Here is a 12,556-nt window from a genome sequence, read left to right as displayed (position 1 = left end):
GTTGGGAAAGGAGTGAGACAGGGTTGTAGCCTCTCCCTGATGTTATTCAATCTGTATATTGAGCAAGCAGTAACGGAAACAAAAGAAAAATTCGGAGTAGGTATTAAAATTCATGGAGAAGAAGTAAAAACTTTGAGGTTCGCCGATGACATTGTAATTCTGTCAGAGACAGCAAAGGACTTGGAAGAGCAGTTGAACGGAATGGACAGTGTCTTGAAAGGGGGATATAAGATGAACATCAACAAAAGCAAAACGAGGATAATGGAATGTAGTCGAATTAAGTTGGGTGATGATGAGGGATTTAGATTAGGAAATGAGACACTTAAAATAGTAAAGGAGTTTTGCTATTTGGGGAGCAAAATAACTGATGATGGTCAAAGTAGAGAGGATATAAAATGTAGACTGGCAGTGGCAAGGAAAGAGTTTCTGAAGAAGAGAAATTTGTTAACATCGAGTATAGATTTAAGTGTCAGGAAGTCATTTCTGAAAGTATTTGTATGGAGTGTAGCCATGTATGGAACTGAAACATGGACGATAACTAGTTTGGACAAGAAGAGAATAGAAGCTTTCGAAATGTGGTGCTACAGAAGAATGCTGAAGATAAGGTGGGTAGATCACGTAACTAATGAGGAGGTATTGAATAGGATTGGGGAGAAGAGAAGTTGGTGGCACAACTTGACTAGAAGAAGGGATCGGTTGGTAGGACATGTTTTGAGGCATCAAGGGATCACAAATTTAGCATTGGAGGGCAGCGTGGAGGGTAAAAATCGTAGAGGGAGACCAAGAGATGAATACACTAAACAGATTCAGAAAGATGTTGGTTGCAGTAGGTACTGGGAGATGAAGCAGCTTGCACAGGATAGAGTAGCATGGAGAGCTGCATCAAACCAGTCTCAGGACTGAAGACCACAACAACAACAACAATGATACTGTAAAACATTGCTGTAGAACACTTTGGTGAAGACTTTAAAGGCCAGTAAATCTGCTGTTCCAGTATGGAAGTGTGCAGTTGTGACAGTAGGATTTGAAAAGGTCTCTCCCATTGTTTCCCTCCCCCCCCCCCCCCCCCACACCCTCATATTGTCTTCATTGTTCTGCTTATGTTGTCCATTTATCTCTCAAGGTAAGAAAACAGTGGTTTCAAAGCTTAAGTACACTATTTTTGATTGCTGCCACAAGCAGTTGGAACTTTTGATGTGGGCAATAACACAAAAGACTACTATCTTCAGTAGAACAATTCCTGATTCCAAACATTTATCCATGTAGCAGCTTGGCAGTATCACCCATGTATCTGATATAGTTAATGGAAGAGTCTGTTATTGGTGAATAGTAAAATGGTTGTTTATATTTTTATGGCTTTTAGCTATATGTGCAAAATGTATTTTGGATTTTGCAAGATGTATTATGTGCCAAATGTTTTATAGATCTGTTTTTTTTTCTTTTTTATTGGGGGGTGTGGGCCTGGGACACCAGTTTGTAACCTAATTGGTCCTAATTGATACTGAGCTTCAAATATTCATCACCAAAATGTACTCCAGTTGACTATGATTGTTCTTCATGCTGTGTTTCTAGCATCAAGTTTAGTAAATTAAGTCACTCTCATGAATGATATTCTTGGGGCACTGGAAGCTAGATGGATACTTTAATGATAGCCTCCAGGTCTGTTTTTACTAAGTTTCGAATTCTGTCAGTCAGCTTATAGCCCAAAGAGAAGTATTTCCAGAGTGTTTTAGATGGACTACAATAGTAATGTTTATGTTGATAGACACATGTGCTGATGGTTGTTCAGTATCATGTCAGTACCCAGGATGAAATGAATTTCAAGAAAAAATAATTGAAAAGCAGTCACTCCAGTGTAGTGTCAACTTTTTGACAAAGATACGCTGTGCTGTGCTGTAGCTGTGAGGTTACGATGGACATGTGCTGTGTCATGCCTTATTTTCATATTGACAATGAACAGATTTGAATGTGTTCAATTGGAAACATTATAAAACATTTTATTTTAGGTAACTGATATGGTTGCCAAAATTATCACTTCGAACTTTAGTGGATCAATCTGCTATGCTGATTTAACAATAATAATTTTGTTAAACTGTTTATTCTTATAAGGACCAAAGTAACATGTAATGTGCAGATGTTTTACCACATTTTGTTATTGCTCTTAGAAATTTATCTAACAGCAGAGCTATATGCTGTGTGCTTTATATACGGATGGCACGGGAGGAAAGGAGTATGACAGGAATGCTGACATGAATCAAAAACTTCATGTGGACATATGCCCTATTCCGAATGATTTCAGAGATGGAATACATTTAATGTACATTCTCTTCCATTAATACTAATTACTGATGAAGCCATGTTTATACAGAATGTAAAGAGCAACAAGTGTAACAAAGGTAACATGTTGATAGATCCGGTCATTTTAGAAGAGTAGTGATAGGACAATTCTAATTACTTATATTTTTTGCAAAATTCAGTTGTTGGGCACCTTGAGAATGTTCCTTTGAACATGGAGTGCAGTGTACTTGTAGCATGCAGGAGCTGCTCCACATTTAGCCAGACATGTGAGGGAACATCTGTGCTGTCCTTATTTGTTGGATTGGTCCTGGTAATACAATTAACTGACCATTAAGATTGGCAGACCTTACACCATTAGAATTTTGTTCGTGGGGTTGGATGATGTCTGAAGGGTACAAATGAAAAGTGAACAGATAGATGAATTGCTTTGGCAACATCGTGGACACTGCTGCACTCATTAGGAGAATGTTCATAGGCAGATAAGCAATGAAACAGGTTGTCCTAAGAGTGCACAAATGCATTGAAGTTGATGATGGTATATTCGAACATTTACTGTGAACTATATAACATCCATAATGTGACATGTATGACAATGCTTAGAGGTGAATGTGTTAAAAATATTTTTCAATTAATGCTTTGTAAAACGCATATTGTAATGGTTACCAACTGTTGTACCTGTGTAAACCTGACAATGCATATAATATAGAAAATAAATAACGATGTTCTATGTGGGACCTATAACTTGGCACATGGGCTCCCAGTTCCTGATTAGTGGTTCTAAGCAGCAGTTGGAAGATTTCATTCTGTAGCGATTTGCAGATGTATGTTGCCAAATGTGCAGCTTACTATTAGTTGGTGTTGACTGCATTGTTTTCTACCTTGTCACTTAGCAGAGCTGTTGCAGTCTGTGTTTTTTGTGTTGTTTTCATAGTGAATTTTTCAAAAATTATTGTAGATGGCCCATGCAGGAGTTACATTCTACTCCAGTTCGGAAAAGTCAGTGGCATAAAGTAATCTTGAATGTGATGAAGTGCTGCAATGTGGACAAAACTAAAAAGAACTGTTGCATCTGAGTATGCAGTTTTCCCTCAGGATTGTGACATACACCGGAAAGAGATGGCATAGCATTGCTAGAATTAGTGTTTGCCAGGAATTACCCAGACGTGCCTCCAGGAATTTCTGGCAAGGGTTAAGCTTCAGGTCTAATTCTATTAGAGAGTAATTCAGAATACCTCTGCATTTGGCCCTATTTACTTTAAATTGTATGCTCTATTACTGGCGGAGCACTTCGTTTCTGCACATGTGTCATCAGGAACACAATAGTACAAAGTGAAAAGGTAGTGCCTGGTGTGTGACAACTTTTGCCAGTTCTTGAACAGGAGATTGGCTAGACACAGAGAAGTATCTTCCTGAGAAAAGTGTTGAAGTCCATTGGTTTTGTGTGGAGAAAGGTTGGAAATGAGAAGGTATGTGGCAGGATTGTGCATTGGTACTGGTTTCTTATCGAGATGAAAAATATTGGGTAGGCTGTCACAGAAATATTTTATTTCGACAAATCTTGAAGAAACAGTAATTTAACATGCAGCAAATGCTGTAAGAAAAAGATGTGGGTGTTACTGTGTGGAAAAGTATCTAGAGAATACTAATAGTTGGAAGTTTGGATTCCAAAAATGGATTTGTTAGGCAAGAACTGAAGTTCTGGGTCATATCAACCCAGGAAGCCTATCATTGGCAGATGAATTTCACTAATTTGAAAAATGGTCGAAAGTTCTAGTACTCCCAGATCTTCCTCTTCAGCCCGCCGGCGTGGCCAAGCGGTTCTAGGCGCTACAGTCTGGAACCGCGTGACCGCTACGGTCACAGGTTCGAATCCTGCCTCGGGCATGGATGTTTGTGATGTCGTTAGGTTAGTTAGGTTTAAGTAGTTCGAAGTTCTAGGGGACTGATGACCTCAGAAGTTAAGTCCCATAGTGCTCAATGCCATTTGAACCATTTTCTTCCTCTTCACTCTGTAATAATCATGGACAATGCACCTTATCACAACAGGCAAGCCAAGAAACTGCCCCCGAAATGTGATAGGAAAGTATCTATGACTCACTGACTTGGGAGAACAGATCTGCGAAGTCATTTGTAGTTGAGAGATTGGTGACAAGCAAGGGCCACAGAGTAATTTGTTTGCCGCTACAAAATTGTAATTAAAATAGACAAAAATAAAGACTTATTGGGCGATCACAACATTGCGGGTGATGTATCATATGAAAATTTGTTGAATCTTGCAAGCCCTTGTTTCTAGGCTGTTACTGAGGAAGACTGGAAAAGCTGTTGCAGAAAGGGGCTACTGCTTGAGCAGAAGTACTGGAGGCATGACAGTGTCATGGAAATAGCCATCGAAAATCTCACTGTCGACATCAGCATTTCAGATACCAGTGACAATTCTGAAAACACTTTGGTGCAATAGTGAAACTGCTAGTGCAGCAGAAGCTTCAGAAAACTGGACTGTTTCATTCTTTTTTTTATTTCTTCATCCATATTTAATATTATTGTATTTTTGTCAAATTGTGGGGCATCCAGAAAATTAGAAAAGCAGTAAGTAGTCTTTCATTGCTTGTGTCATAAGTTGTACTTTCTTCTACTTCTAATTTTGTATTTTGATAACTGATGCGTAATTTTCAGAAGTTAATGCCTTTATTTAACTTGTCAGTACAGTGGTCTCAATTTCTATACTGCAAAGTACGTAACTTATTAGTTCCATCGCACATACAGCTGCTGTTGTGGAAGCTCAAAACACAGGTTTGTGTTGCCTGCACTGTTTGTTGACAGTGTAGAGATGCAGAGCCCATTCCTCTTCATACCCTGCTTCTCCCCTCAGCTAACCCCCCCCCCTCCCCCTTCTGCATCCCCTCTCGAGATACCAAGTTATGGTTTGCAAGTAATACTTTAAATTTTTTTTATCTTGAAAACCATTTGGATTAGGGCACATGTCCATATGAGGGGTGTTTGACCATCCCACCCAGGTCCCCATGTGTAGTGTAATAAGTAGGAAATAAGGTTATGGTAATACAGTTTCTTACCTAATTTATATTGTTTTTGTACAGGTTCCTATTGAATGGGAGTCAGTTGATGTGACACCTGTTAGAGGTCCTGATGGGAAATTTGGTATTCCACAAGCAGCTATTGATTCCGTCAATAGAAACAAAGTGGGCCTCAAAGGCCCACTCATGACACCTGTTGGCAAGGGCCATAGGTCTCTCAATCTAGCTCTTAGGAAGTAAGTATTAGTTTACTAACCTAATTTGTGATTTAAATTGAGGCAGTGGATGTATGATGATTAGTTGGAGTTGCAACTGTGTGTACTCATGTGTGTTCGTGTGATGTGTGGGGGTGATAAGGTAATTCCTCCCTTATTTTCCTGCTCTGGCCCATTTGACTGTGACATAATCTGTCAAGCTGAGATGGCAGTGTTTTATCAGAGCAAGACTCAACCAGATTGTCTGATAAACCAGGCTTTGGAAGTGCCTCAGAGCTATGTAAACTGAATTGAAATGTATAGCAACCATCCACTGCAGTGTTAACCTATATTGTGTCAACAAATGAATGTATCTAGGCCCAAAAGAAATTGGAACCAATCAAGACAAGCAAAATAGCATTCAGCAATTCAACTCTGTTCACCACTTCTGTATTTGTCTGTTAACCATATACATTCATCCTGTTATGGGATAGTGTGTGGTAGATATGTTTACTGCTTGGTATTTTTAAAGAAGAAAACTTGAAGATTGTGTGTCAGTTTCTGCTCACAGGCAATTTTCTTAATGCGGTTCTGTAGGCAGTCTGAGTTACCACCAACAGTGAAAACAGAATGTAGTTATATTTTAATGTCTAGTCTTTTGAAATGAATCCACATTGTGATCATGCTGAAACAAGAAAAAATTGCTCATCTGTTGAAATGACAATAGCACGTAATTGCTATAACAAACAGGGCTGCAAATGTAGTGAGTGCCTGTTTGAAATACTATTCTATTGGTGTAGATATGCCATTTCTCACAAATTTGGTTCAACCCTTCTTCACTGGTTATGATCTCCCTTTCTAATTTTCAATATTTTTCTGTAATGCCATTTTTCTATAACTTTGTTCTCTGGTCTGTACAGTTTGTCCATGTGAGATGCTACAGTGATGTCCTCTCACTCACCCACTCATTTTAAAGCTTCTAAGTTTTGGAATTACAGCAGTTAATTAAGATAAACAGTTTAGAAATGTAAGCTGTTTGGGTACAGGTTTTTATTTGAGAGAGAGTTGTGCAAACTGCATTGTGATCTGAACTTGGGATCACAAGATTTTGAATTTTGATTGCGTCTTATAATCAGAATGGATAGTAGTGGGCAGTGCCCCTATGCAGTCATTGCCACATCGTGGGATGACAGAGTGTGTGAAAATAGTGTGTGAATATGGTGGTGTTGGAACATGATGTTGGAAGACTGATGTAAAAATACAAAAGAAACAAGAACTAAAATTGACACAGTTTGCAGGGGCAGACACCTCTTCAAAATGAACAGGTGGACCCCTCCCAGGCTGTGCAGGTCAGGAAAGGAAAAAATAGTCCTCAGAAAATTAGTAATAAAAAGTCCTCAGAAAATTAGTAATATAAATGGTAACTTGGATGAAATATTATTGTCTCTACTGGAGGAACCAATACAGGGTTCTATATTCACCAAAAGGGAAAATATCTGTAATCAGGGTGTATATGACCCAGGACAACCGGGAGATCCGGGAAAAACCCGGGAATTTTTTCATCCGGTAGAAAACCGGGAAAAACCCGGGATATTTTTACAATTCCGGACATTTTTCATTGTTTTAGTTTTCAGTTAAATTTTTGTAATTTTGACTGGTAAGAAACAATATGCTAACAAAGGATATTACTTTACCCCGCTACTGTAGAGTAATACTTCAACTATAAAACATAAATGAAAGAAAAAACGAAAATAACTTAATTTGCAAAGGAAATACGCCATATACAATGACGACACACAGTGCTCATGCAAGCTTCTGCCATTTGAAAATGTGTCAAAGGCTTTAGGAAGACTGTGCAGTGCTTCATAACGACAAATTGCCTCCAATGAGCATGAAGTCGCAACTGTTTACATTAGATTTGTTTTAGCAGTTACGCACGGGCTCATATACATGCGCAGTTGAGTCACATTTGAGGAGTAGATTCTCCCGCGTCTGGCTACAGGAATGTGGCTGTTGGCTGTGCAAGCAGTGGCAGCAAGCAGCTAGATGCTACCGGCAAAAGGGGAGGGGGGCCACTAATTCATATTCTTGAAGAAAAAAAAAATTGTTTCGCAAAGCGCCTAGCATCCAGCGTACTTTTGTCTATGGGTTATTCACAGGATTTTTAAACGCTTCCCTGTTGGTTTTTGAACACATTTTAAGTTGATTTCTGAATGAATCATAAGTAACTTGCCGCAGACAAAAGGGGACGGGGCTATACGAGCTGAGGGAGTAAAGCCGAACAGGTGAATGCCAATCGCTGTCTATGTGGTTAATCGGGTTTACGAATGATCAGCATTGTTATAATTACTCGCGAAATCCATAGATTCAGACTACAAGAATTGGAAATAAACGACGACAGGAATAACAGGCGAGAAAGATTACGTATTATCTTCTCGGCGGAGGTTCGAGTCCTCCCTCGGGCATGGGTGTGTGTTTTTGTCCTTAGGATAATTTAGGTTAAAGTAGTGTGTAAGCTTAGGGACTGATGGCCTTAGCAGTTAAGTCTCATAAGATTTCACACACATATCTTCTCGGTGTATACAAGAAAATGAGATTTTGACAGAAAATTTTTGGCTAGATTGTTACACTAGTAAGGACCAAGCAGTACAGTCCCCGGCTAGCAGCCGCAGAATTTCTATTCTGGAAGTAACGCGGAAAATGTGTTGTTCGAACACGTAATAATGCCTAACTAGAAAATAATCGCGGGATAACTAAACCTGTGATTCTGGCAGGGTTAGTGAAGTTAATCAGTGGACAAATTTTGACAATGGCAGCAATAGCTACAGAATTGGTGATGGCAAGATTGTTTGTTAGAACGAGGAAGGAAAAGAAACGGGAACATCGCACAAATTATGGAAGAATAAGACGATTCCAAATTTGTATAAAAATTTCGTAACACTACTTTTCGATCTCATGCTTGAGAAGCTGGTGTGTATGAATGAAATGTGAAACTATTTCCTAACATAATGCTTTTTGCTTGTAGTAGGCCTAATTGGCATTTGATACTGGTACTTCATGGATAATATTCTGTCGTGTTATAAAATGGCCATTTGTGCCAAAACAGTCTCGTTTATTTGGTGTGTAACAAAATTGCTGCCATATTAGAAAGGCCTATTTTGTTTTATCTAGCAGACAATGACAAAATAGACGTAATAAGATCGAGAAACCACACCAGTATTGGGTATTTATTTGTATTAACAGCTTTTTCAGTATTAGATAACTTCATTTAGATTTTTCATGTAGCAAAACGTTTGACGAACTTTGATGAGGTAATAGATTCTTTTGCAGAAAGGAAAGCACGCCATAAAGCTGTAGCAAGATTAGAGAGAAAAAATGCTAGGAGCTAAGGTTTGAAGAAATGGTTAATTTCTTGCTTATCTCTTGTCAGTATTGGTTTTATATATCCTATATTTAATTTTATGTCACCCAAAACAGCAGTTATTAACTAATAGGCAATAAAGAGCTCAGATTTTCTGAAGAGTTCGTGTTCTCTCGAATACAAATAATCCCATCCGCTATTAATTGTGAGATTCTTTTAGAGAGAGAGAGGGGGGGGGGGGGGCAGCCTGTCAAACTGGCCGATTGGGAGCAGGAGAGGCTCTACAGGACATTTCAATTTCCACTCTCCTGAATATAGTTTGGACATGCGGTAGAAAAATGCTTTGAGAAGAGGCGTGGCACTGCACTTTGGCATACTTAAGACCAAATAATATGTCTTACATTTCCTCGAATACATATGTTTTATGTTTCAGACTTTTCAGAAAGATGTGCCCTACAAGATGAACATATTTTGAAAATTTGATTTTTTTTTTAGTATTGACCCGGTTCGCAAATGTCATAGATCCGGGGCTGATGCGCAGAGCAGTTTGAGTTATAGAGGGTAGTCTCCACGTGACCCGTGTTTACATTTAGTGATTTTGTTGTTTCCCCTTCATTTATTCTCACATGAAATAAAATCAAAACGGATATCTGTGGTCGGGAGCTATCAAGTGAATTAAAACACATTCACATAATTATGGAAGGCTAAAATATGTCATTAGTTTCAGATTTTATTTTATTTCCATGTTTCTGACAGTCTTGCATTAATCGCCTTGCGGAACAATGAAGTTATTTTTGTCTGTTCGCTAAAGAAATTTGACTTCTGTTAACCTTTTCCGCAGAGGCAGTCAATGTATTTGAAACGAAATGTTTAATTCCACAGTACTGGCTAGTTTCAACTGTTCGCTGCATTTCAAGTGCACATTTTCATTTTCTAGCATGTATGTCATAATAAAGAAACAAACATGATATAATACAGTACTGGTGCTCCAAGAAAATTTACATCCCGAAACCCACACTGAAAAGCTTAATATCAGGTCAACGTCTACTTCATTGGGAATCTGGACATGCTAATGTGCACATTTTAGTATGGTTCACGAAATTCCGATGCTCTTGCAGTATCCTCTGATGTCTTGTTTCTTTTATGACATAATGTATGATCTTTCAATGTTTTACACGTATGTACATACGGGCTTCCTACGTCATGATAGCTACCCAAGCCTGGTGTCGCCTGTTATCTGCGCTCTCTGGCAACTGCTGAAACGAATCTATTTCTAACAGGTCGCAGAAAAATATTGCGAATAGTAGTTTGAAAAGCGTTGCTTTCAAAGTAAATATCCTTTTACTTAAGTTGAACTATGTGCAAGAATGTACAATGAATTTATTAAATCACAGAGTGTTAGACTCTCATTTAAAAATCACCTCTTTGATGAAGACCCATTTAGAATTTCGAACCCTGAAGATCAGACATTTATGTCATTACTAAAAATTTTACTGGCTCATTTGTGTGATATATCTTAAAGTGTAACACGCGCAAAAAAGATCAACAGTATATGTGAAAGCTTAGCTTCTCTTGCAGCTTGAGACACAATATTATATGTGAAAGCTTTGCTTTTCTTGTAGCAACACTATGAATATTAATTTAAACTATTAACTTTCCCTGTTTGTGTGTTCGTGCAACTTAACAGTGATGTTGCTGTTGGCTGACTACATCACGTGTCCTATGCTATGAATATCCGCTGTCATCGGCTGGCGTGATCACGTGATATGAGCTACGAACGGCTTACAAAAGCGCATCAAAATCTCGATTTCAATGACTCGGAAATTAACATGCGGTGTTTGGTGGAATTCCAATGTATACTTTCGTAATACGAAAATACGCAGTGTACATGTTGCTGCACATCAAAGATATTTCCAAACCGTATCTTTTTCCCTGATTTTCGTTTTCTAAAGTGCCGGGAAATTGTACGCCCGTGGATTGATAAGGGAAAAAATACTGTCACCCGGGAGAAAGTGTATTTTTAACCGGGAAATCTGGGAAAAATCTGGGAATTTTTTTTCCTTGTCCATGTATACACCCTGGTAATGCATGTTGGCTGACATCTGGCAGTTCCACCTCACTTGTGTAACAAGCATTTTCTTTGCTCATTATAAATTAAGTGTCTGATAAAATGTATATAAGTAAGAAGTGCTTTTAATTGTTGTTGATGGAATTGTGTTTTGATAGTGAGAATATTTGGCAGACTTGAACAAAGATAGTGTGGTATACAAAGCTCATGTTGCATAATATGCCATTGCTCAGGCTACTGTCAGTAAGTTGCGCGCAGTTGTTTGTTTAGTTCTATACTATCGAAGTGTTAATAATGTCACTGATGGCTTTCTGGTAGCGAATGTGGATTCAGATTATTTTGGTCGGAGAACGTGACTTATTGTGAGCAGATCCAAAACTATCCTGATGTCTCATTTCTAAGTCCAGTGTGCCACAGAGTAGAGCTTGTGAGGCAGGTAGCAGAAACTGTACGGCACACACTTGTGCAGCCATATTTTCTGTGTGTTTAACTACTATGTTGGAAGTGGAAGGGCTGACGCAATTGGGAGTAGTTCCTGGGTGCATAATCTTCAGAAATTCTGATTAATGCAGTGTTAACTTCCCGTAATGGCTTCGACCCATGTACACTAGTCAAATTGGAGGACACTAGGGCTCAACAAGATATCACGATTTTACCAGATTAGTTAGTCCCTTATTTGATGGTGTACCGTCCTCTCCTGGAGTTTTGTTGTGTTAAAGTGGAATCAGATCTCGCATATGGGAGCACAGTGCATGAACATCTGCATAACAGGTAACTACAGGTGAAGCTAACAGGCTGTGAATGTGCGATTGGACTTAAAGTACACAGCACCAGAACATACGTTTGTTTTGTAACTGTATGATGCACCTCCTTCAATCCTCTGATTACTGTGTCTGTTAGTTTGTATTATATTACGTTGCAGGTTAGGGATTCAGCTTTTATTTTCCCTTGATGTAAACTGATGAATAAATAAGGTAGTTTTCATTATGATTGCCATAAAATATCATTGGAGGGAATTTAAAAATGTTCCATGGGTTTGGTTTCTATATAATGCAACATTTCAAATACTTTGAGGAAAGCTCCATGTTTATTGCATCTACAATTTATTTTCTCTGGATTTTGGCCACCTTCAGTTATTTTGCTGCCCAAAGTACAGGACTCACCTAGTTTTAGTGTGCCATTTTGTAATCTGCTGCCCCCACCACCTCATTTACTTAACTGCATTTCATTATCATTGTTTAACTTTTATGTTCATCTTACTACCTGTTATCAACACCTTAGTGTAGAAGTTATAGGTAACCTTTCACTCAGTTGTTTTGTACTTGATAACTTCAGAATGTTTCTCAGCATTATCAAAAGTTTTAATTTTATAAATGATATAAACAGCATGTTGCCGTGTGGGATACTGTTTCGTTGTAATTCACACACAGTCCCACAGATGCCAACAGTGTTATTGCATTAAATATATGGAATTAGTTCAATCTGTGCAAATTTAAGAGTGTAAGTGTACTAATTCATTGAAATGAAAGATATAGACATTCTAACCAATGTAATGTATTGTATTTTTTGTGATTTTTAAGTATAAATGTCAACCACTAAACTG

General features: G+C 38.3%; 1 protein-coding gene across 1 annotated transcript in view; it reads left to right on the top strand.

Moving 5' to 3' along the window:
* Nucleotides 1-12,556, top strand: part of LOC126198554 (probable isocitrate dehydrogenase [NAD] subunit alpha, mitochondrial) — a 55,567-nt gene that overhangs the window by 16,618 nt on the left and 26,393 nt on the right. The window contains exon 3 of the mRNA XM_049934977.1: nt 5,394-5,566. Coding sequence (XP_049790934.1) covers nt 5,394-5,566 — 173 coding nt within the window. The remainder of the gene's footprint in view (nt 1-5,393; nt 5,567-12,556) is intronic.

The sequence above is a fragment of the Schistocerca nitens genome, chromosome 8 (genome assembly GCF_023898315.1).
Source record: "Schistocerca nitens isolate TAMUIC-IGC-003100 chromosome 8, iqSchNite1.1, whole genome shotgun sequence".
In the NCBI taxonomy this organism is placed as follows: domain Eukaryota; kingdom Metazoa; phylum Arthropoda; class Insecta; order Orthoptera; family Acrididae; genus Schistocerca; species Schistocerca nitens.
The sequence above is the reverse complement of the archived record's forward strand: the minus strand, read 5'-3'. Positions and strand labels throughout refer to the sequence as shown.